Genomic DNA, 23,908 nt, shown 5'->3' with positions numbered 1-23,908 from the left:
AGAGCACATCCAAGAGTGGACCCTTGGACTTCAAGCCCTTCTCATCTTAACTGGTTGTGTGACCTTGGGCATATTAGTTAAACCTCAGTTTACTGTTTCATCAAATGGTAATATTACAGTGCTACTTGGAGAATTGGTGGGGAGATTATAGCTGAGCATTTGAAAAACCCAGCACAGTGCCTAACACATATTTCGTACTAAAACAATTGGCAGTTTTACATTGATGATTGTTGACCCAAATGCTACAGCTTCTCCTCAGCAGGCTTCTCTCTACTGGAGCCCCCAGAAGAGCTAACATTGTCTGGGGACCCAGAAATTGCACCAATCCAAAAAGTCAGAGGAAGAAAAACTTGGCACCTTAATTTGCTTGCCTCCTTCCCATTCCCTTTCCCATAAGCATCACAGATTTATGGTCCAGGAGGTTGAATAATAAAATCCTTACAGTTTAGCATCCATGTAGGACCCCACTCCAAGGCCCTAGATCCTAAGTGGGATACTCTCCCACCTCACAACTACAACCCAGAACCCCTTCAGCTCAGGTTCTCCAGTTACTAATTTTCTCGTCACCGGAAATCCCGCCCTTAGCCCTTAGTTCTTGGAATGCTACTATAGGGGAGATCACAGAGACGCGAGGTGGAGGTGGGGGCTGCATCGCCCGGGCAACCGTGGAGTGCGCCTGCGCAGTGCTTTTCCCAAGCACACAGCTCTAATTAAGCTTCTGCACCGCGGCGGATTAGACTTGGGGGCCTAAAGAGGGGGTACACATCCTCCCGCCCTGTCCACTTCCCCAGCCAAAGGTTGTGGTGTTCTCTTCCTGAGGCTGACAAAAACCTGAGGAATGTCTTCCAACTCTGTCCCATCTGCTAGAAGGTGGCAGTTCGGGATAGCGTCTGGTAATTAAAAAAGGAAGGGAAGGGCAGAAAGCTTGCAGGTGCCAGGAGGTGAGAAAGCATAATTCTGCACTACTGGTAGGAATCACTTTCTCTCCCCCTGTCAGAGGTAACTTTCCACATAATACCCATCCCAGTGCCAGGGAAACCTCTCAGAAACTGTTAGCTGCCGGCTCTCTAGGGAAGGTTTGGGGTTAGCCGCGAGCTGGGTTAGAAGCTGTGAGAGGAATCAGGATGCAGAGAGCCAAAATGCTAACACTCACCTTAACAGCTTGGGTGCTGAAATAAACTGCGCTGGCGGAGGAGCCCTTACAGAGCTCCTTCAGATGAATCGTCTCGTCTGACTCCAGATCCAAGATCATCTGCCTTCAGGAAAGCCACTATTGATTCCCAAGAGTCACTTTCTGAAAATATGGAGCCTTATTACCTCTGCCACAGACTTGTCTTTACTACTCCCCGCTTGAACTCGACATTGTCTTTCTGAGCTACTTTCAAATCCCCTGAAGGCATATATACACACTGCCCCTTTCTTCACCAACAGTCCCTCCTTCTATCCCTCTTCCCAAACTTGGGTGTCATAATAGATTTCACCAACCTACATCTTGTCCCCAGTCCTCCAATACCACCTCATGCTTCCACCACTTCCCCTGGTCCCTCCTCCACTCATCCCATGCTTCATACTCCTGCACCTCCTCCAGCCCTTCACAGACCCCATTTCCTTCTTCAGTGCACAGCCCAGCACCTAAAGTTGGTAGTTATTCCTGTGAACTTCCATAGCACAATCCCACCAGATTTTCTTACCCGTATTATGCCACATGTCACAGAATAATATAATTGCTGTTTACTTCCATGGCTCTTCTACTTTAAGCTCTGGGGCCCAGCTGGGTCTTCTTTACCCTTATATTCTCAGCACATAGCCCTGTGCTCAGAGCATACAGGTGCTTAATAAATGTTTACAGAATAAATGAATGCATAATCAGGGTATCTAATTCATTATGCTTTTATTTTTCACTACACTCTGGAACAACAAAGTAAATACAGGTAAATGGCAGTCTTTTTAACACAACAGTAGACACAAAGAGAAGGCAACCACAGATCAGTGACTTTGTGTTTTTGTATTATTTGTGTTTGTATGTGTGTTAATATTTAACTTCTACACCTGATAATTTTACTGATTATTTCAAAGATGTAAACATTACCAATACATTTTACACAGCTGTCTGAACTTTTATACTGAAACAAGACAGAGAAGGCAAATGAACAATTCATAAACATTGATTATGAACCTAATTTAAGGGTATATTAGAAGGAAGGAAATACGATTAGAACTGGAACACAGAGAAGTAAGCACAATATGTACTCCCTACCCAACCCTCCCCAGCTCCTGATTTGGGGCCCCAATACCCATTTTCTAAAGGCCCCTTTAACTGATGCCACTCAACTGCAGTGATACATCTTTTACAAACTTCACATGGAGCCAAAGAAGAACATGGCAGTGGCCTCAGATCTGGCTCTGGCCTCTTCATCTTCCATGGCTTCTCTATATTGCTCAGGCCAGTCCTGTGGTCGCTTTCTGTAGAGCCTGGCCATGTACTCCAAAGCTTTCATTTTGGTGGTTTCAAGGTGAGCTCGAGGACCCCAAAGAAGCTCATATTCAACTGGATTAGAGTAGGACAGTGGCCTGCATTCCAGGTAGCGCTGTCTCATAAGCTTACAGGTGATGGCGTGCTTTCTCCCTACATCCACACTAAATCTTCGAAGTAAGTTCCAGACATTGGCCTCTTTGACACGGTTGCCCATCAGGAAGATCAAACCCAGGATTGGCATCACATACTCTTGAGTGGGTCTCCCCAAGCTCTCTAACATTACTTGCTCTTCTTCTGATTCTGGTTGCTGGACTAGGAGGTAGATGTGCTCACTGGTATCAACCTCAATCAGAGAGAACCCATAGAACAGATCAAGGATTAGAGTAGCTCGACTGAGGATGTTTGGGAACACATCCTCAAATTCTTTGCCAGTGTGAGCCAATAGCTCATCCTGATGTATAGGGAGCAACTCCTCAGTGACATTAATGGCCAACTGGACCAAATCATTTGCCTTATCATTCATAGTGTCCTCTGACCAGAACTCTAAGCCAGCAGCCTGGCTTCTCTCTTTGGCTTTGTCAGCTTCCAGGGCCTTGTTATATTCTTCTGGCCAGCTCCAGGGTTCTTCATCATGGGCCTCTGCCACAAACTTCAGGGCTTCCATCTTTGTGATCTCCCTGTGGGCCCTAGAGCCCCACAAGAACTCAAATTCAAGGGGATTAGTGCCATACACAGGCCAGTACTCCAAGAATCGCATGCGCACAAAGTCAGTAGTGAGGAGATTTCTTGTGTTCCCTAAGAGATTGTTGATCCTCTGAGGCTCATCCAACACATCAACTTTTAGCAACAGGTCCCAAATGGAGGCCTCTCTTGCCCGGTTGCCATTCAGGAGGATGTGGCCTAGGACAAGGGCCAGGAGACCTGCCTTTGGCACGTCCAGGGTCTCTGCTAGCCGATCAGTGGTCTGGGGACCAGGTTTGCTGATTAGGTTGTAAGTGTCAGCCTGGGGATCAAGAACTCTCAGGTTCAACCCAAAGACCCGATCCAGGTGAGCTGAGGCTCGTCTGAGTATCTCAGGGAACTGATCTGAGTATTCTCTGAGAAATTCCAGCATCTCTGACTGCTGGATAGACCCCTCGGTTTGGCTTTTCATTCGCATGAAATTCACCAAAGCTATCGACCTGTCTTCTAGAGGGTCGTGGACCCTGAGCGCCCCCAAACGTCGGGACTGCTCGTCGATGAGGACCTCGATGTCATTCGGGTCCTGGGCAGCTGGAGAAGCGCTGGCACCCTGAGGGTCCATAGGAACCTGAGAGCCCTGGAGGGTCTCAGGGACTAGCATGGAGGTGGGGGACGCGGAGGCGTTAGTAGCCTGCATTTCACCCCGGCCGTCGCTGTAATCTGCAGTGGTCTCCGCGCTGCCGTGGCGCGCATTCTGGCTTACCAGAGACATGGTTCCAGGAGACAGAAGCGGGAACTGGTAGGTCAGCGATCCGTCGGAGGGAGGACGATTCGGCACAAAACCGAAGCCCGAGACCCGAGAGCTGGGCGGACCAAAAGTGAGCGCTGGTAAGAAGGGCGATCTTTTTACACAAGCACTAGCCAGCAATGAGCGCAAGCCTAAGAGCGTTTAGCTTTGCCGCAGCCTACGCAGGCGCAGTCAGGCTCTGCGACGTGGTGGCCACGCCCCACTCACGGTCTTCCACTCCCGCCCCCAGCCACTACTGGGCAGGCGAGGCTAGTCCAAGCGGTTGCTGCTGGACTCGAACTTCATAGAGAAGAGAATGTTTAAAGGAGGAGTAAGGCTGGGGATATAACTCAGCAGTAAGAGCGCTTGCCTAGTATACATGAGACCCTGGGTTCCATCCCCAAAACTGAGGGCGGGGGAGAAAGGGGATACCAGATAAAGCAGAAGGGTCAAGGGGTAGGAGTTGTTTTAATGACATTGCACTTGAAGTTTTTCTGTAGGGTATAAAGCACCATGCTAGTTAGGTGAGCATTCAGAGAGGAGGAGAAGAATGTTAACAATGATAATCATTTTATCGATTCATCTACACACAGAAAAGATATTTCTTAAGCATGTGCCACATGCCAAGCACAGTGCTGGATGTTAGAGGTATGTTAGAGGTACATCAGAGGACAATGATAATCCTTTTCCATACGGAGGTTACTTTCAGGGATAGGTTCAAACAATGACAATAGTAATGAGCACTAACCCTTTATGAAGCATTTACTATGTGACAGGTGCTGTTCCTGGTACTTTGACTTTCCTCATTAAAATCCTTTCTTCTTAGTTATGATGTAGCTACTCTTAATAATCCTTACTTTACAGATGAGGAAATTGGGTCAAGATGGTAAATTTACCTGTTCAAAGTAAGGCAGCAAGAGAAAGGTATCAGGATTTGAACCCAGGTCTGTCAGAGTCTCAAGCATATGTACTTTCTCTCATGCCATCTGACTTTCAAGGGGTGTTTAGCCCTACTTGTTATAAATGGCTCATATAAAAGAGATGGAAATAGGTGCTATCATGTAAGGTCAACAAGCATACAGTTAAAACAGAAGGAACAAGCAATGAATTACAGCTTAGTCTGGGGTGTCTTGGATTGGGGGTGGTTGCCAAGAAAACCTCAAAGAGGAGTTGAGCTCTAAGTGATGAAAAGGATGCAGAGGGTTCATTGTTTATAAGGGTATTCTAGTCTTAGGGAGTATCAATAGGAAAGGCCCAGAAGTGTGAAAGTACAAAGTAAGTTTGCATAACAGCCAGTTATCCAGGGTGGCTAGAGCTAGTGTGGGTGGGAGATGATGATGAAGGTGGCTAGACAAGAAAGATTGGATTTCCTAGTCTTCATTTAGTAGGATATCAGAACTGGTTGGGGTCTGACAGGGTGGGAATGGCACAAGAATAGAGCTTGTTCCTTCAGGCAGTTGTTCATGTGTGTGTATGTATGCAAGTGCACATGTGCGTTTGGGGAGGCATGATCCAAACATTTTGGCCAGGAAGAGGGGTTGGATGCTTTATTTTCTTAGAGTACTAGCAAAATGGTTGGGCTAAAACAGATGTAATCCAACACTCAACTATCAAGGAATGCAGGAGAGCATTAGGGAGAGGAAAAAATTTATTCAAGATTGCCATCTGCAGCCACAATGGAAATCATTCCTTAAATTCTTGACGGGGGACAGACACACACTTGGGACACTTTCTAGATACCAGTTACTTTCTACAATAACAAAGGAGGAAGTTTGGGAATGTGGATTTGGCTAAACTGGACTAAAGAGATGTATGTAATTTTACAAACAAATATGTACACTCTACAAAGTAGAAATGTGTGGTTTGTGTGCTAATCATTCCTTGAGACAACATTGTGAAAAGCAGCACCCTCTTCTAAGCTGCTGCAAAGTTATGATTGAGGTTAGATCTGATAGTCTTTTACTCCAGTCTTTTCTCATCTCCACAAGGGCTCCATGCTCCTTGTCCTAGACAGATGCTTCTCAGGGGAAAACTCAGAGAGGATTTTTATTCTTGTGAGCTGAGACCCAGCTCTCAGACTTCCCTCCCCCACCTAATAAAGAACAACAACATTGAATGGAGGCATCTTACCTCTAATATGACATCCTAATATTATTCGATAGTATTCAATTCCTTAACAAATTCGTCCCTGTTTCTCTGTCTTCATCTTTATCCCTAAGCACATCCTTCCATGAAATCAATTCTCTGACCACACTGAGCCACACTTCTGGCCTCAGTCATTTCTATTCTACAGGTCTCCAAACCATTCTATTTATTGTTAAATAAACAACAAAGGATCTGAACCTGTGAATGACATTTACCATATTTTCCACACTGTTTAAAGGTGAATATAAAACAATGGTTTCAGTCAGGGGCAGTGACACAAGCCTGTAATCCCAGTGACTTGGGTGACTGAGGCAGGATGATCCCAAGTACAAGGCCAGCCTTAGCAATTTAGTGAGGCCCTAAGCAACTTAGTTTGACCTTGTCTCAATACAAAAAATATAAAGGGTTGGGGAATGTAGCTTCGTGGTAAAGCTCCCCTGGGTTCAATCCCCAATACTTCCCCCCAAAAAAGATGATTTCAGACTCTCCATTCTGAACTTGTTTTGATAATTTCTGACCTTCTATACTTTTAAAACATGTGAATATTTTTCACAATAATTGATTAGCCCAATTCAATGTCAGTATAATTCTAATAAAGTATTTTTACTTTATTTTTTGAAAACATGCACAGTGAAGTGCATAAACCATGAATGTAGAGCTTGATCAGTTCTGACACATTTAATGTACCATCTAACTATAGTGCCAGCATTTCAGAAATCTCCATGGCACTTTCTCCTTCCCTCATATTTTTCCTGAGAGGAAAGCCTGAAACTGACTTTCAGCATCACAGATTAGTTTCACCTGTTTCCAAAATTTTAATATTAATAGAATTATACAGTAAGTACTTATTTGTATCTTTCTTTTTCTAATCCTCACTATTTTGTGTTATTTATTCATGTTGTCTATAGCGATATTATGTACTATTCCATTGATATACATCTACCTAGTTTATAGTCTGTGACTATTATAAATAATGCTGCTATGAACTTTTGAATATATCTTTTGGTTCACACATATATTTACATTGGAAATAAGTCTTCAAGTGGAATGGTTGGATCATAAATATATATATTTTAGTTTTCATAGATATTCCCAGAGAGTTTTATGAAATCCTTATACCAATTTACACTCCGGCCAGTATTGTATGAGAGTTTCCATTTCTTTATATTCTTATCCACACTTATTACTATTCTGCTTAAGTGTAGGCACTTTAGTGGGTGTGCTATGGTACAACATTGGTGGTTTATTTTTCTTTACTCATACTTAACATTTTGTTTTTTATCACTTTCAAACAAGACTGGTCACTCATTTTCCTGGGACCATGAATATTAAAGATAAAAAATTAAGAAGAACGAAAAGTGAGAAGAAGTGATAACTGGTAGACACTTAAAAGGGAAAGAGATGGAAGCAATATTCAAAACCAACATTTGAATTAAAATACTATGGTAATATTAGCACATTTGATGCAAGAACAAAGGCACTAGAAATCCTACTTGACCTTAAATTCTTCACTGAATAGTATAATCATTAATGTCCTAGACTTATTAAGGAAATGTAACTTCTACTTAAGAAAGCAGATAAGTGTCTGTTTTATAACTTTGATTTCATAAAATACATAACATTTTTACAAGGAATTGATACTCAAAGGAATACTATAGTTACATGGAAAATTCTCATGGTAGTTATAATCCCAGTTTTTATGATATTTATTTCTTTATATCTAAAATTATAATAATTGATTAGACTTAATTCATTTTTAAGCAATAATCCTTTATTCAGGCTGAAATAAGAACACCTGATTATTATTAAATTGGAATATACATGAACATGTCAAAAAACTTGTTAGAAAATCCATGTGCCTACCAAGAAGATATATTTCCTGTTAGCATTTTGGAATAGATTCTTCTAATCTTTTCCCAAACTTTTGTAAGAAAAATGCATAAACTATAAATGTACAGATAAATGAATTTTCACAAATTGGACATATTTGTATAAACAAGAGCTAGCAAACAAACTGAATACTATGAAATCCCCTTTTCACTTCCTTCCAATTGTTGGAATCCCCTGTGACCCAAGAGTAGAAAGTATTAACATCATAGATTCATTTTACCTTTTTTTGAGCTCTATATATTGTAATGATGCAGAATATTTTTTTCATTTCTATTTTCTTTCATTCAGTTCTCTGTGTGACTCATTAACATTGTTGCTCATAGCTGTCGATCTTCCATTTTCCTTGCTCTATATTACTCTATCATGTGGCCACATTATCAGAATGTCTTTTTTATCCATTCTATTGTTGGTGGACATTTGGGCAATTTCTAGATTTTTGAATAAATAGTGCTGCTATGAACATTATAGTACATTTCTTTTCATGAACTTTTGCAAGCACTTCCATTCATCCATGTAGGATGGTGGTACTCACCCAGGAATATGATTGTTGGATAATAGGATCATAGATTCTGCATACTTACAGCTACTATCAAAGTTTTTACAGAAGTGGTTATACCAATTTATACTCCCACTAGCAGAGTGTTTTGGTTTCTCCACATTTTAAGCAACAGTTGGTATTTTCTTTGTTTTCCTTTATAACTGTTTTGGTAGGTGATGTAATATTGCGGTTCTAATTTACTTTTCACTAATGATAAATGAATTGAGCTTCTTTTCATGTGTTTATCTTCCATTTGGATATATTCTTATGTGAAGAATATGTTCAAGCATGTTGCCCATTTTTTTCTACTAGGCTATCGGTTTTTTCTTGCTGACTGATACAGTTTTTATATTTTATGGATACAAGTCTTTTGTGAAATGTGTGTATAGCCAATGTCTTCTCTTACAGATAGGCTGCCTTTTCACTATTTTAATGTTCAATGAACCGAAATTCTTACTCATTATATAGTCCAATTTATAAATTAAATCCCTTTATGGTTAATGATTCAGGGACCATGTTTAAGGATTCTTTGCCTATTCCAAGGCCACTATGAGATGTTTCTATGCTTTGTTTTACCTTTCATTTTGAGGTAAAGGGTCAAGATTTGTTTCTTTTTTACCATATAGTAAATGATAAAATGCCATGCCAATCTTCAACTGATCAAGCACCATTATTGCAAACATTCACCCTGGGGCTGGGTTTGGGGCTCAGTGGTAGAGTGCTTGCCTAGTATGTGTGAGGCACTGGGTTCGATTCTCAGCACCACATAAAAATAAATAAAGGTTCATCAACAACTAATAAAAATAAAAAAGAAAACATTCACCTTTTCATCATAGCACTACAGTGTCACAGTTCTCATAAATGTGATAAAAATGTGTAGGTTTATTTCTATATAATCACTGTTGTTCTATCAGTCAGGCTGTAATTCTCACAATAACACTCTGTCCTCATTGTTTAAATTTTAAAATAGGTGGTAATATATGATGATATTAGTCTTCCAGTCCTATTCTTTTTCAAGATAGCCTTGACTATTCATGTACCATTGCATTTCTACATAATTTTTAGAATTATATTCCCAATGTTCATACAAAAGTCTTGGTGTGATTTTTCAATTTAAAAAGAATAATTATATTTAAAATATTGAGTCTTCCAGTTCATTAATATGGTCAGTCACTCATTCATCTTGTTCTTTAATCTTTCTCAATAATGGATTATTTTATTTCCATTTTGTTTTATTTTATTTTATTATTTTATTTTATTTTATTTTGATTCATTGTACACAAATAGGGTACAACTTTCATTTCTCCAGTACAAAGAAGAGTCAAACCACTTGTACATCGGGTAATGATGTTTGTCTCATTCTATTATCTTTCCTTCCCCTCTCAATAATGCTTTTGGATGTAAATGCTGTCCCACCACGGAGTACCAAAAATATCCTTGTAATTGAACAAGGATAATACGCCTCATGGAGAATGGTCTGAGTAAGAAGGTATAAGAAGGACTTGGTTGTAGGATTTGTGCTGATTTACATGATTTGGGGAAGAATCTAAAGGAAGTTAAGTGTTCAGTCTAGATTGGATACTGTCAGAAAGTAACAATAACACTGTTTGGGTTCCTTAATAAATCTTATCTAGAAGGATGGAAGCCTTGAATTGGGCTAAGAATATAATTGGTAAAAAAGTGGCAGTCACTCATATTGGTCAGAATAGGGGAATGTCTTGTCATTTTTGTGGCTTCGACAATCTTCATGTGGTTTTTTGTGTTCAGTTTTGATTTTGAACTGGTTATGTTATTGTCATGTCAACAAGGGTTACAGAATAGTCTTGTCTGAAGTTGATTATCTCTAAAATTGTTCATGTTCAACAGGAAAACACCAGGGCCTATCTGATAGTAAACCAGGCCAGTCTTTGAATGTTAGGGGCAACTTTTTAATTTTTACTTTTTTGGTATCCCCTTTCATCCAAGGGCAGACAAGCTCAAGTGACAGGAAATTAATCCATGACAATTTCCTTTCAACATTGCTGAGATTTAGCTGGTCAGAGGTTAGAGACTATAGTTTAAAGATAGACTCAAGTTAGTCTGTCCCATTTGTTTCAGTGTGAGTTAAATCCTCTGATGTGACAAGAGTTGAGCAATAGCATTTAAGTATCTGGACAGGATCTGTGAGTTAATTGTAACACATACAAAAAATCATTAGGAATAAATTGATTATTGGTTATTAAACAATTATTGAATTCAGGGTCCTATATTATAAAATCTAGACAATAAACCTACCTGGGTGTATATAGGGAGCCAGGTGATCATGTCGTACTTGTCTTATAGTATGTAGGAGCAGCAAGAAGTATTTGCATATATCTCGATGTCTGTCTATCTGTATATATCATCAGGGTCAGGTGAAAGATGTTATATCTAGCAAGCAGTTAAATTCAGAGTAACTAAGGTTTGGGAAAAACATACAGAAGAATTTTGACTTTCCTTAAATGACAGAAGGAGATTATAAGGGGCCAAATACAAAAGGATGAAGATAAAGAAAAGTAAGATTAGTAGTGAAGCAAATATTCAGAAGACTTTTGAAAAATGAGCCCTATTGCATTGTCTTAGGTGGAAACTGTTCATTTCTGAAGGCAGAAGCTTAGTCCAGTTTTGAGTGGAACATGTCCACTTCTTTAGTCACAGGCTTCTGAAGGCTTTCTAAGAATCCTCAGTTTAAGATTTCAGTAGTAAGGAGGAAGTGATATACATCTTTCAAGTTGAGAAACATGAATAAAAGTATCAATACCTTAGACTTTTATTGTTATGTAACTTGTTATCAGTACCTGATAAAGTCTTTTCCAGCTAGATTCAAACTCAGTTTTTCTCTGATTTCTATTTAAACAGAGCAAATCTTCAGGTCATAGATTACGCAGTTTCTATTTTGAGAGAATTTGAAAATGTACCTCATACCTATTGGTGTTAAACCTGGAAGTATTGTATGAGTATTTAATCACATAAACCTGTAATAGGGTAGAAACTTAGATTGGATGTGAAATTCTCAAATGCATGTGACAATCTGTTATTAACTCAGTAAGAGATAACCTGGTCCTAAAGATGTTCAATCTCATTTTCATGAGGCTAATAGCAATATTTTGGCCTTCAAAGTTTGAAGGTTTCTGAGAGCTTTGCCAATTTTAGTTTTAGAATTCCAATAGTTCTCTCTACTTTTCCTGAAGACCATGGAAGTTTCCCAATAAAAATTAGAAATTTAGCATCGATCAAAATACCAATAAAATATTTTGTCATTAGAGATAAAGAAATGGGAATTCTCCAAGTTGGAAAAATGAAAGCAAGCCTTTCTTTTTTGTGTGTGTGACAAGGATCTGGTAAGGAAAAGCTTCATCCACCTTGATAATAAACAAAAAATAACAGAAGAATACTTAGAACCCATTTCAGGACACACTTGTGTAAAGTCAATTTGGAGGTATTCATAGAGCCACAAAATTTCTGGAAACTGTCCACATTATTGTGCACAATTTTACTAGGATTTAGTTGTTAGCAGGTTAAAGATGTTTTGGAAACATCTTGGCAATACATTTAAAATTAACCCACCAGTTATAGTTTAATGTGGTGGCGTTTTTATCTCTGCTATTGTGGGTATTATCATGAAGATATTTTGCCAAACTCAATTTTAAATGTTGTAGTCCTACCAGTTAACCTTTCTGAACACATACAATATTATCTTAATTCCTCTTTCCCTTTTTAGAATCAAAGGCTTAAAACAATTAATAGAAACTTCTTTGAATTCTGTTTGAACTCTTCCAAGGATTTGAATTTCTGGGTCTTTGGAATGATCTTTTATTCCTACTAAGCTATTTCCTTGGGCAAAGGCGAGGAATCTAAAAGTTCTCTCATTTGTCATCCATTTTGTAAAACAGGGACTCCAGCTGAAAATGGGAAACCCTTTTGTTTCCAAAGCATTCTGAAGCCACACACTACCATAAATGCATATATTTGCAATTAATATATTGTTTATGTTTTGTCAAGGGTGGTCAGTTAATATATATGTTGACATCTATCTACATATATATCTGGATATATATATCCAGGTATATGCACAATTTAGTTTCTATGCTAAGCTCATGTTTTGAGGGTTGTTTATGATAACATATCTTTTTGACAATTTTAGTTTTACTTTTTATTTATGAACCATAAACAAATTAGAGTGATTTAGGGAAGTCTGTAGAAGATCTGTGTAGGATATGGCTCATAACAGAGGAAAAAATCAAAGGGTATTTCTTTGTCAGGTAGGAGAATGTATGTGGGTGGGTGTTAAATGTTGCAGCAATGGACAGTGACTGTGGAGGAGAAAGCAGAGTAATATGTTAGGTTCATAGCTGAAAATTGTTGAACTTTTAGTTTGTTTCTGAAATAATTTACAAGGCATAAGAAACCATTAAGTTTAGTAGAGACTTGAGACCTAAATTAATTGAACTTTTTATATAATTTGCTCTTTTTATAGCTTTTAGACAAGGTGAATATGTCTGGTATACTAAATCTAATGAAAAGCTAAAATAAGCTAATAGACCTCTAATGATTTCCATGTAATAGACCTTAATACCTATTCAGATCCATTATGGAAAAAAAAGTGGAGAAAAGTTTATAAATCTAGAACACTAACAACGTTGTTTGGGTAGAAAGTTTTTGTATCAATCTTTGTACTTAAGTAGAAATATGTTTTGTATAACTTAAAAAATTCAGTCTTTAGGACTGGGATTGTGGCTCAGTGGTGAAACGCTTGCCTAGCATGCATGATGCACTGAGTTCGAGCCTCAGCACCACATTTAAAAAAAAAAAAACACCTAAAGTTAAAAAAAAGCTGAAATTTTTAAAAAATATTCAGTCTTCAAAAGATAATTATATTAGCTTTGGTTAATTATGTATAATTAACCCAGGAAGTTATATTCTCTTTAATTGTCATGTTTTTTATATTAAGTTTTATAAATAGAATCTATCAGGACTATTTTATTTAAAATGTGGACATTTTTGAACACATAATTATTTTTATTATTCTTTCCTTTGGAAGTTAAAGAAACAAAAGTTTTATGTTACCTAAAGTCCATGTTTAGGAAATAAAATATATATTAATGATTTTATTATTCTGAATTTAAAGCTGAATTGGGGAATGGCAAAATTGAGACATATTTAAGAAAAGGTCAAAAAGCACTAGGAGAATAATTTGCTGACCAAAAATTCTACAACTCTGAATATACAATGATGTAGTCATCTCACATTTAAAGATTCAAATTCTAACATTACTGTTAATAGTACATTAGTCATGTAATAATTCACAATAGAAGATTTAATAATACGCTTTTGTACTTATGCATTTAAGAATGCACAGATAACAAATAAGAAGTAATTATATAAAGTTTTAACTAGACTTTAAAATATTAACTAAAGTTTATAAATATATAATATTTATAAAGTTTATAATAACTAAATAGTATTAACTAAAATATTATTAACTAAAGTATTAAATAAAAGAATGTAATGTTGACCCTCCTATTCGTGGATTCAACAAAAGATGAATCAAAAAAAATTTTTAAATATTGTGCCTATGCTGAACACATACAGATGCATTTGGTTATCATTCTCTAAATAATACAGTATTTACATCCTGTTAGGTATTATAAGTAAACTAGAGATGATTCAAAGTCTTCAGGACAATGTGTGTAGGTTATATACAAATACTATGCCACTTTATAGAAGGGACTTGAGCATCTGCAGATTTTGGTATCTGTGAGACCCAGGAAACAATTCCACCAAGTACCAAGGGATGTCTGCAAATCATATTGTTTATCGTTTGATTGAACTATTACAACCTTAAAAAGCAGAAATCATATTGATTATTTTGTATATGTTTTATTTCTCTGAAATTATTGTACCTGGTGTGATTAACTACTTGTGTTAATTATTAACTTTAATAAAGTAACCAACTTTTATTTTCTCTAGATGCAAGAGAAAACTAGAGGACAGCAAGTCAAAACTGTTTCTCTTTTCTATGTGCACAATTCTATATTATTTTAACAAATAAGATGAAGCAAAAATAAACATAATAATCCAAGAGCATTTGGAAAGTTTGTTAATCTATTGAAATAAAAGTATTAAAACTATGTTTAAAAAACAGTATTTTCTATCTTCAATTTTAAGTTACTTTTCAAGCAATTGAAGATTTTAATACTTTACTTAGATCTATGGTCTTAAAGTTAATAAAGGATTTGAAAATGATAATTTAGCTAATATATTAAATCTTTATGACTTGCATGATTAAAATTTTTAATAAAATTATACCACTTTAAAAGACATCTATTGTATCATTCTATGAGGTTGATGCAATTTTATACATATACTTTTTTATTTACAAAGTGTGAACAGAGTGAAAAATTTTTTAACTCATAAATTACTATATGAAATTTGGGAAGTTCGACTCAATAGAAATTTAATTCTGGTATTGAACAAACCAAAATATTGTGTAAACATTATTCTTATAGGGTAAACTAATTTCTAAAGACTGAATCATGAGCCAGGTGCAGTGGCGCATGCCTGTAATCCCAGCTGCTCAGGAGGCTGAGGCAGGAGGATCGTGAGTTCAAAGCCAGCCTCAGTAAAAGTGAGGTGCTAAGCAACTCAGTGAGACCTTGTCTCTAAATGAAATACAATATAGGGCTGGGGATATGGCTCAGTGGTTGAGTGCCCCTGAGTTCTATCCCTGGTACAAAAAAAAACCCAAAAAACGGAATCATGATAAAATTCTCCTCTTATCTTGAAATTAAAGCCTTTCTTATTATCTCACAACTGTCATTACAAAGATTATTATGAAAATATATTTTAGTGTCCCCCCCAAAATATAGTTTAATAATTTCTTTCTTTCAATTTCAACTGTATCTGGACCAGACATTCTTAGACTGTATATATAACAGATGAATAATTTCTTGATCATTACATCTTGAAAGTTTCTCAAGAGAGGGGAAAAGAGAGTAAGTGGGTAAAACAGGGAGCTGGCTTTAGATAAATATGCAATTATCACTGCAAGAACTTATACTCTGCAAGGAGAAGTAAGTTTAGATATTGAGAAATGGATTTTGCCATATATGCATACAAAATAAAATGGCATAGAGCTGATTTGAAATATGTTTGGATAATTTTATCAAGCTGTATGACCACAAGTTCAGCATTTATTAACCCCTGTTGTACAGGGACAAAGGAGAGAACTTCCAGGTTAAACAAAGTTACATCACTTTTGACAAAGTAATCTACTTGAGAGTTTCCTCAATTTTTGTCTTAGGTACCTTTCAAATAAACAATTTTGTTCATGCCAAAATGTCCCAAAATTGTCACAATTCCAAATTGTCCTTAATGAAATTGGACCAGTTATAGAGAAAAGAGTACAAGTTAGAAGGATAGTGAGAAAACATGAAAAAAGCAGGTATGTAGCCTGGAGGATTTGTAGTTTTAGATCAAAAGAATGCCAAGAAAATTATCTTAAGAGTATGTCCAGGGTTGGTGATATAGCTCAGTTGGTAGAGTGCTTGCCTTGTAAGCACAAGGCCCTGGGTTCAATCCCCAGCACTGCAAAAAAAGAAAAAGAAAAGTATATTCAAAAGCAAATCATCACTGTTTGAGGCAAAACTCCTGAATCTAAGCAAATGAAACCAAGCAAACATAATCTTAGGGACACACATGAAAAAGACTTAAAAAAAAGCCTTAGCTTTTTTTGAAACGGTGACTTGGGGGAAATTTTATTGAAAGAATAACAGTTTGAGAAGAAATCTTCTGAACTTTTCAGCTCTAGGGAATGGCTTGAGAACAAATTTATTTAACCTATGTCCATCTGTTCCCTATACACACTTTTATATAAAGCAGCATTCAATACATTAGAGGATCAGCAGATTGTAGGGGCAGATGTTAAAAGTGATCAGATTTTTACACTTAATCCCAAGGGATTTTATTCCTAGGTACACTAAATAAACCCAACACTGAAAGGCTAATAAAACACCAAAGCTCAATTCAGTTTGAGCTTACCTCTAGCTAAGGGAAGATGGTGAATTTGAACAGATAGGGACACAAAAGGTCTCTGATGAACAAGCTATTATTGAGTTAAGAGTTTTGGTTCAAATCAGTGAGAATTTCAGCTGAATCTTGGTGAAACCTCCATTTCAGTCAATGCCTTCCAGACAAAGACCACTGCACCCCTCTATTTAAACAAGTTTGGTTTACCACTATTTGTAGCAAGGTAAAATTCACATTATGGGGAAATGTGTCTAGGTACAAACCTATTTGTGTTTAACCTACTTGGAGTTCATTGAGTTTCTTGGATATATAGATTATGGTTTGGAACAAATTTGTGGAGTTTTCAGTTTTTCTTTAAATATTTTTCTCTGTACCTTTCCCTTTTTCTTCTCCTTCGAGTACTCTCATTATATGTTTATTGATAAACTTAATGGTGTTCCATAAGTCTCTGAGTATCTGTTCATTTTTCTTCATTTTTTAACCCTATCTTCAGATTGGATACTCTCTATTGATCTGTCTTTAAATTCACTGATTTTTTTCTTCTGTTGGAAATCTGCTACTGAACCCTCCAGTGAATTTTTCATTTTAATAATTAGATTTTTCATATTTAGATGTTCATTCACTTTTTTTCATAATTCTTATCTCTTTACAGTATCCACTCTGACTTAAAGTTGTTGTCATGGTTTCTTTAATTTTTTAAACATCATTTCCTTTTCATCTGTGACATATTTTATAAGTGCTTTGACATTTTTTGTCTGCTTAATCTAACATCTATGCCCCAACCATGACAGTTTTTATCATCTTTAGTTTTTCTTCTAAATATTTCACATTTTCTTTGTATGTCTTGCAATTTTTTATTGAAAACTGAACATTTAGATAAACTACTGCTGACTTTTTATGTTTATTTATTTTTGAATTGATTCAATGCCTTTCCTGGTGAAATTCATTAAGTCTGTTGCTTCCATGGTGTGTGACCTTGGATGCTCCTCTCAGTTTTTCCTCTTCTCTTTATTTTAAATCTTGGTTCCTAGGGATCCCCCTGAGCCAGCATACCTTAGTGGTTGATCAGTAATGGGCCAGAGGTTGTGCTTAAAATCTTGAACCAATGTAGCTCTGCATCTTTACCATTGGACTCATAAATGGTTTTGGAAATCTTTCAAATATAGAGAGTTTTCAAGTCTGATAGCATACTTTCTCTGCCCAATGGTGTTGAGAGGATAGAACTTCAAGGTGGCAGAGTCTGAATGTATCTATGTGCTCTGTGTCAAAAAATGAGAAGAAAATGCAGCAAGTTAAAGATGATAGTTATTACTGGCGAGTGTATGAATGGGAAGTTAAGTTCCACAAAAGTTCTCATTCCAGTTCCTCAGGATTCTTCAACATTGCTTTGAACTGAAACACCTACCCATAGTCTTATCTATCCTCTTTTTGTCTGATCACCTTCCTCTGTCCACTCCCATCTATCAATTGCCAGAACCATGTCACTGGTAACCCAAAATTTGTGTTGCTGCCATATCACTACAGGCAACGACTGCATAAGGGGAGAAATGCAGGCCACCAGGACAGGTTTCATGGGCATGTGACTAGAGCAATGGCATAGGGCTATACCCACAAAAGTGGGCTTCATGATTGCAATATAATATTTCTTTGCCATATTTTTTCTTCTTTTTCTTTTTTTATTTTTTCTAAGACATTGGTTTTTACTTTAATTTTAGATATAATTTTTTTCTATTTTTAATTTATTTTAGTGTGCACATAAAAACATAAAAAATATACATAGTAATGGGGTACCATATAATGTTTGATACATACATCCATTGTGTAATGTTCAAATCAAGTTATACATATATATTTCCTCAAATATTTATTATTTCTTTATAGTGAAAACATTCAAAATCCTTTCTACTACATTTTGAAATGTATAGTACATTGTTGTTATCTATATTTGCCCTATTGTGCAAAATCATACCAGAGCTTCATTCTCCAAACTGTAATTTAGAACCTACTCAACCTTTCCTCATACCTCCCCACATCAAGCATTATTTTTACTGTGACTTAAGAAATGTACACAATTCTATTGATTGGTCTCATTCATATTTAATAATTCAAAAATGGAAAGATAGAACTACCTATTAAGTTCACTATGCTGCTCAACTCTGTTTACTTTCCTACTTGCTATAATTCTTCTCTTTCCTCATACCTCTATTGCACCCTCCTTCCACTTGTTCACAAGTAGCTCATGATGTCACCTTATTTATCATTTAGAAAATATTCACAATCAGATGGAAATCTATTGTCTCCCATTCAACAAGGCTACCAACTTTCTGATACCAGTACACATACTGACTTCCTTACTATTATAACAGATGCCATGGTCCTGTTCATATTAAAAGCTGACATTGACACATATGCTGTGAACAGAATTCCTTCCATCTCTTTCCTAAAAATTATTTTAACATTTGCACCATAGTCCAAAGGGGGGATTATGCAATTTAACTATCTGATAGATTGATTCTGAATTTCATCACTATAAATAGAAAAACAATAAACATTCTGTTCATGTTTTCTTGTGTGCAGATGCCATTTTATATGCATAATTTCCAAGTATAGAATTCATAGGTCAAGAAGCATTCATATTTTCTTTTTTTTATAGTTGTTTATCATTTTCCCAACCTATTAGTTTTTGCTTTTTTAGGGATTATGCTTTTCCATGTTAAACTTAGAATAAGCTTGTCAATGCCTTAAAAAATTTGCTCAGATCCTGATAGGAATTGTATTAACCTATAGATAATTTGAGAAGAATTAACATCTTTACTATGACCCTTCCAATCTATTGATACAGTGTGTCACCATATGTCTTCTAAGTAACAAAGCAATAAAGTCCTGTATATGTATGATTAGATTCATGCTAGAGTATTTAATGGTTATTTTGAGCAATTATAAATACCATTATATTTTTAATTTCAATGTCCATGTTTAATGATATTGTATAGAAATGCAATTGATTTTATACATTTATCTTTTATATTGTGCATATTGCTAAACTCAATAATTAGGTCTAGGAGATTGTTTTTGTAGATTCTTTTAAGATTCTCTATGTAGACAGAATGTTATTTGCAAAAAAATATTTCTTCATTTTCACTGTGTTTCCTCATTTCTTTTACTAGTTTTATTACTCTTGTAACATTTTTACTATTATGTTGAAAAAGATTGGTGATACTGAACATTCTTTCCTTGTTCCCAGTCTTAGGGGAAAATACTCAGTGTTTCACTATTAAGTATAATGTTAGCTTGTAGGTCTTTATTAAGGAAATTTCTCTCCCAAACTGTTTTCATGAGAGTTTATGGATTTTTATCAAATGTTTTTATTGCATCATTTGATGTAATCATATGATTTTTCTTCTTTACTCTGATGATATGGTAGATTATATTTTTATCCAGTGTTGAACTAGCCTAAAATATCTACATAATTCTCATTTGGTCATCATATCTAATTATTTTTATACTTTAGTGGATTTAATTTGCTAATATTTTCTTGACTATTTTTCCATTTTAGTTTCTGAGAGATATTTGTCTATAGATTTCTTTAACTCTTTGTCAGGTTTCAGTATTAGGGCCTCACAAAATTAAATGGAAATTGTTTCTTCATATTCAATTTTCTGGAGGACTGTATAATATTTGTGGCAATTCTTCTTTGAATGTTTGAGGAAATTCTATGGTGAAGCCATCTAGGTCTGGAGTTCTCTTTGGGGGCAGCACTTTAATTACAAATTTATTTACTGTAATGATTATAAGATTATTCCAGTTACCTATTTTACCATAGTTGAATTTTGATATATTGTGATTTTTGAGAAATTGGTCTCTGTTTTCTAAGTTGTCAAATTTATGAGTGTAAACTTGTTCATTGTTTCCCTTTATTATCTTTTTAATAGACACAAGATCTGTAATGCTATCCTTGCCTTCCTTTCTGATATTGATGGTTCGTGTATCTCTCTTTTTATATTTGTCAGCCTTGATATATGTATCTTAAAGAACAAGCTCTTTATTGCATTGAGATTTCTCTATTTTTTCATATTTTCAAATTCATAGATTTCTGCTCTTATTTTTATTATTTGCTAACTTCTATTTGCCCTAAATCCATTTTTCTCTTCTTTTTATAATTTCTTGAATTGGGAACTTAGATTATTGAATCTTTCTTCTTCTGATATAAGCATTTTGCACCATAAGTTTCCCTGTAAGCATTGCCTTATTTGTGCCACACAAATTTAAAATATTGTATTTTCATTTTCATTCACTTCTACATATTTTTTAAATTTCTTTGAGACTTCTTGTTTGACTCATGGATTATTTCAAAGAGTGTTTTAATTTTCAAATATTTGGATATTTTCCTCTTTTAAAACATTATTTGCTTTTGTTTAATACCATTATGTTTGGGAAAACTGTGTGATTTTGATTCTCTTAAAATTGCTAAAGTATTTTAATGGTCTAAATTATGACTTATCAAGGTAAATTTTCCATGAATTCTCGAGGAGAATAAGTGTTCTGCTGCTGTTGGCTGAATTGTTCTATAAAAGTCAATTATATCCTGCTGGTTGTTGATATTGTTGAGTTTGATGATATTGTTGATCCTTACTGATTTTCTGTCTAGTAGCTGTTCCATCAATTGCTAAGAGCAGTGTTAAAATCCATAATTATGTTTATAGAATTTTTCAATTCCAACAGTTTTTTGCTTCACATATTGTGCAGATATTTGGTGCACAGATATTTAAGATTCCTATGTCTTCTTAGTTGATTGACCATTTTTCCTTATGGAATATTCCTCTGTGTCCTTGGCAAGTTTCTTTGCTCTGATGGCTACTTTATCTGGTTGATATTGTTACTCTGCTTTCTTTTTATCAGTGTTTCCATGGTATATCTTTTTACATCTGTCTACCTCCAATCTGGCTATAACATTATATCAGAAGTGAGTTTCTGGTAGACAGTGTACAGTGAGGAGAAGACTTGGTGTAGGTAAAGGAAATGTAGGCAAAGCCATAGGGATTCCCAAAAGTGAAGAAATAGAGCAGAGAATTTAAGGAGATCAAGGCAACTAGAGTTCACAAGACAGTGTAAAGGAGAGGAGAGAACAAGCTGGAGGGAGAGACAGACAGACATAGAAAGTTCCACTCAAATATGCTAATGATTACTGATAGATACTTGAATGTGAGAAAAAGTACAAGAAGTAGGAGAAAGAACCACATAAAAGAAGATGAGGAAAGCATTCTTAGCATACACTTATAAATAGAGCCTCTTCCAACCATTTGGAGTAGAAAACCACATAATTCATGGTATGATGGTAAAGTACTTCAGAAGGTTCTAGTCTAAGTGGGGAGTAATTGTCTCTACACTAAATGTTGCTCTGGTTCCACCTAACAAATAATGAAAAAGGAACCAAAAAGGATCAAACTATTTTCATCTGATTTAATAACACCACAGAGCAAAGCTCAAGGATATTTGTAGGAAGGTACAAATACTTAGTAACTAAGACATCACCTGAACAGCAGAATAGGATAATCCTGAGCTCTCTTTCACCCTTTGGATGCAGTTTCAACAGAAGCACATGGATCAGGTCCCCCGGTGAGAAATACATGAACTAGCTAAGAGGCTCCTGCACCTCAGGCAAGTGCAACACCAGAAACATTAAAACTGGTAGCAAAAACAGAAACAGCTTCTAGTCAAAATCCCCACCCCTGGCACGGCACATATGACCAGGAGGGAACTTCCTGTTTCCATTTCTCCCTGAGAATAGAAATAGTTGGATTGTATACTCAGTGTTCCAATTTCTCCAGGAGCTAATGGAGGGATTGACTTCTGACCCACCCATTTCAGAATGCTGACAGGACTGGCATATTACAGATGTCTAGAGACCACTAACAGCAAGGATGGTGGTATGGACTAGCACAAAGACTTGAGAGAAACACAGAAGTTTTGCCCAGATTGACTGATGAAAGTCTTCTGCATAAAGCTAATCCAGGAAGGTGGATTTTTAAATGCATAGATATCCATACCGAGGGTCAAGGAAAAACTAAGAATCAGGGAAATATAATTCAAACAAACAAAAAAATAAAACTAAGACCCCAAAACCAATGGAATAGAGATATATGAATTATTTGACAGAATTAAAATATTCCTTCATAAATATTCTCAATGAACTTAGGAGAACAGTGCACAAAAAAAGAAAATATCGATAAAGAGATATACATTTTTAGAAAGAACCAAATGGAAACCTTGGAACTGAAGTTTACAATAATTAAACTTAAAAATTCAGTACAGGGGTTCAACAGCAGACTAGGGCATGCAAAAGAGAGAATCAGCAAAACAAAAATATCATATATTAATGAAATCCACACTGTAATATAAAGCCGATACCCCACCTCCCAACCACTTGTCAATCTGCACTCTGCCTGCCTCTTACTTTACAGGAATTTCCGGCCTCCCAACCACTTGTCAATCTGCGCTCTACCCACCTCTTACGTTAGAGGAATTTCCGGCTTACGCTGCCGCCATTTTCCTGTTTCCCACATTACGTCCTAACATGCTAGCTAGCTATTGGTTCATCAGTCAGCTTGCAAGTATTCTCCTCTGCTACTGGTTCCATCCAGCCCAGGAGATTACAATATCTGGGAGAAGCACACACGCCATCTCCCCTTTTATCTTTTCTTTTCACCCTGGAGCGGAAGTGTTAGTCGTCCGCATAATAAAGTCTCTTGCGTGAGGCCTGTGTCCGTGGTGCATTTTTCTGGGAGCTATTGGCGAGCCGCAACTGAGACGGGCGAGCAGGCAGCAGTTCAGCAGGAGTGCGCAGCAGCTAGAATCACCGCGGGTCCCAAGCTGAGCTGCATTTTTTGCTTACACACACCAAAATGTATTATAATTAAATTGTTAGAAGTCAAAGGTAAATAGGAATTTTGTAAATCTTCAAGAGAAAAGAGACTTGTCACGTATAAGGGAATCTCAATAAGATTTTAAGTGAATTTTTCAGCAGAAACTTTTCAGAACAAAAGGGAATGAGATGATTATTCAAAGTGCTGAAAGAAACAAAACCTACCAAAAAAATAATATGATGCCTGAAAAACACTGCATTTGAAACTGAGGGGAAAAAAAGACTTTCACAGACAAACAAAAGCTGAAGGAGTTTATCATTGCTAGAACTGTCTTACAGGAAATGCTAAAGGGAGTTCTTTAACTTGAAAAGAAAGAATGTTAAACAGTGAAACAATAGCATAAGAAGTATAAAACCCAGTGGTAAAGTAAATCAAGTGGCAAATAGAGAATACTACATTACTGTAAAGATGATACATCAATA

At 36.2% G+C, this 23,908-nt stretch overlaps 2 protein-coding genes across 4 annotated transcripts in view; one reads left to right on the top strand and one right to left on the bottom strand.

Annotated features, from left to right (window-relative positions):
* LOC306650790 (uncharacterized protein) overlaps window positions 1–23,908 on the top strand; it is a 388,837-nt gene that overhangs the window by 110,743 nt on the left and 254,186 nt on the right. The window contains exon 3 of one of the 3 annotated variants that reach the window (XR_013761013.1): window positions 23,084–23,364. The exons of the other annotated variants lie outside the window; for them this stretch is intronic. The gene's annotated coding sequence lies outside the window, so the exon portion shown is untranslated. Of the gene's footprint in view, window positions 1–23,083; window positions 23,365–23,908 lie in introns of those variants that run through there. 3 annotated transcript variants of the gene reach the window in all.
* On the bottom strand, window positions 1,875–4,180 carry MAGEE2 (MAGE family member E2). Its single transcript, XM_079123710.1, has one exon. The coding sequence runs from the start codon at window positions 3,927–3,929 to the stop codon at window positions 2,358–2,360; it is 1,572 nt and encodes a 523-aa protein (XP_078979836.1). The 5' UTR covers window positions 3,930–4,180; the 3' UTR covers window positions 1,875–2,357.

This window comes from Sciurus vulgaris (assembly GCF_902686455.1).
Source record: "Sciurus vulgaris genome assembly, chromosome: X".
Classification (NCBI taxonomy): domain Eukaryota; kingdom Metazoa; phylum Chordata; class Mammalia; order Rodentia; family Sciuridae; genus Sciurus; species Sciurus vulgaris.
The sequence above is the reverse complement of the archived record's forward strand: the minus strand, read 5'-3'. Positions and strand labels throughout refer to the sequence as shown.

What these genes read in the sequence shown, in the direction of transcription:
- MAGEE2 (XM_079123710.1), bottom strand. Translation starts at nt 3,929, where the DNA reads ATGTCTCTGGTAAGCCAGAATGCGCGCCACGGCAGCGCGGAGACCACT.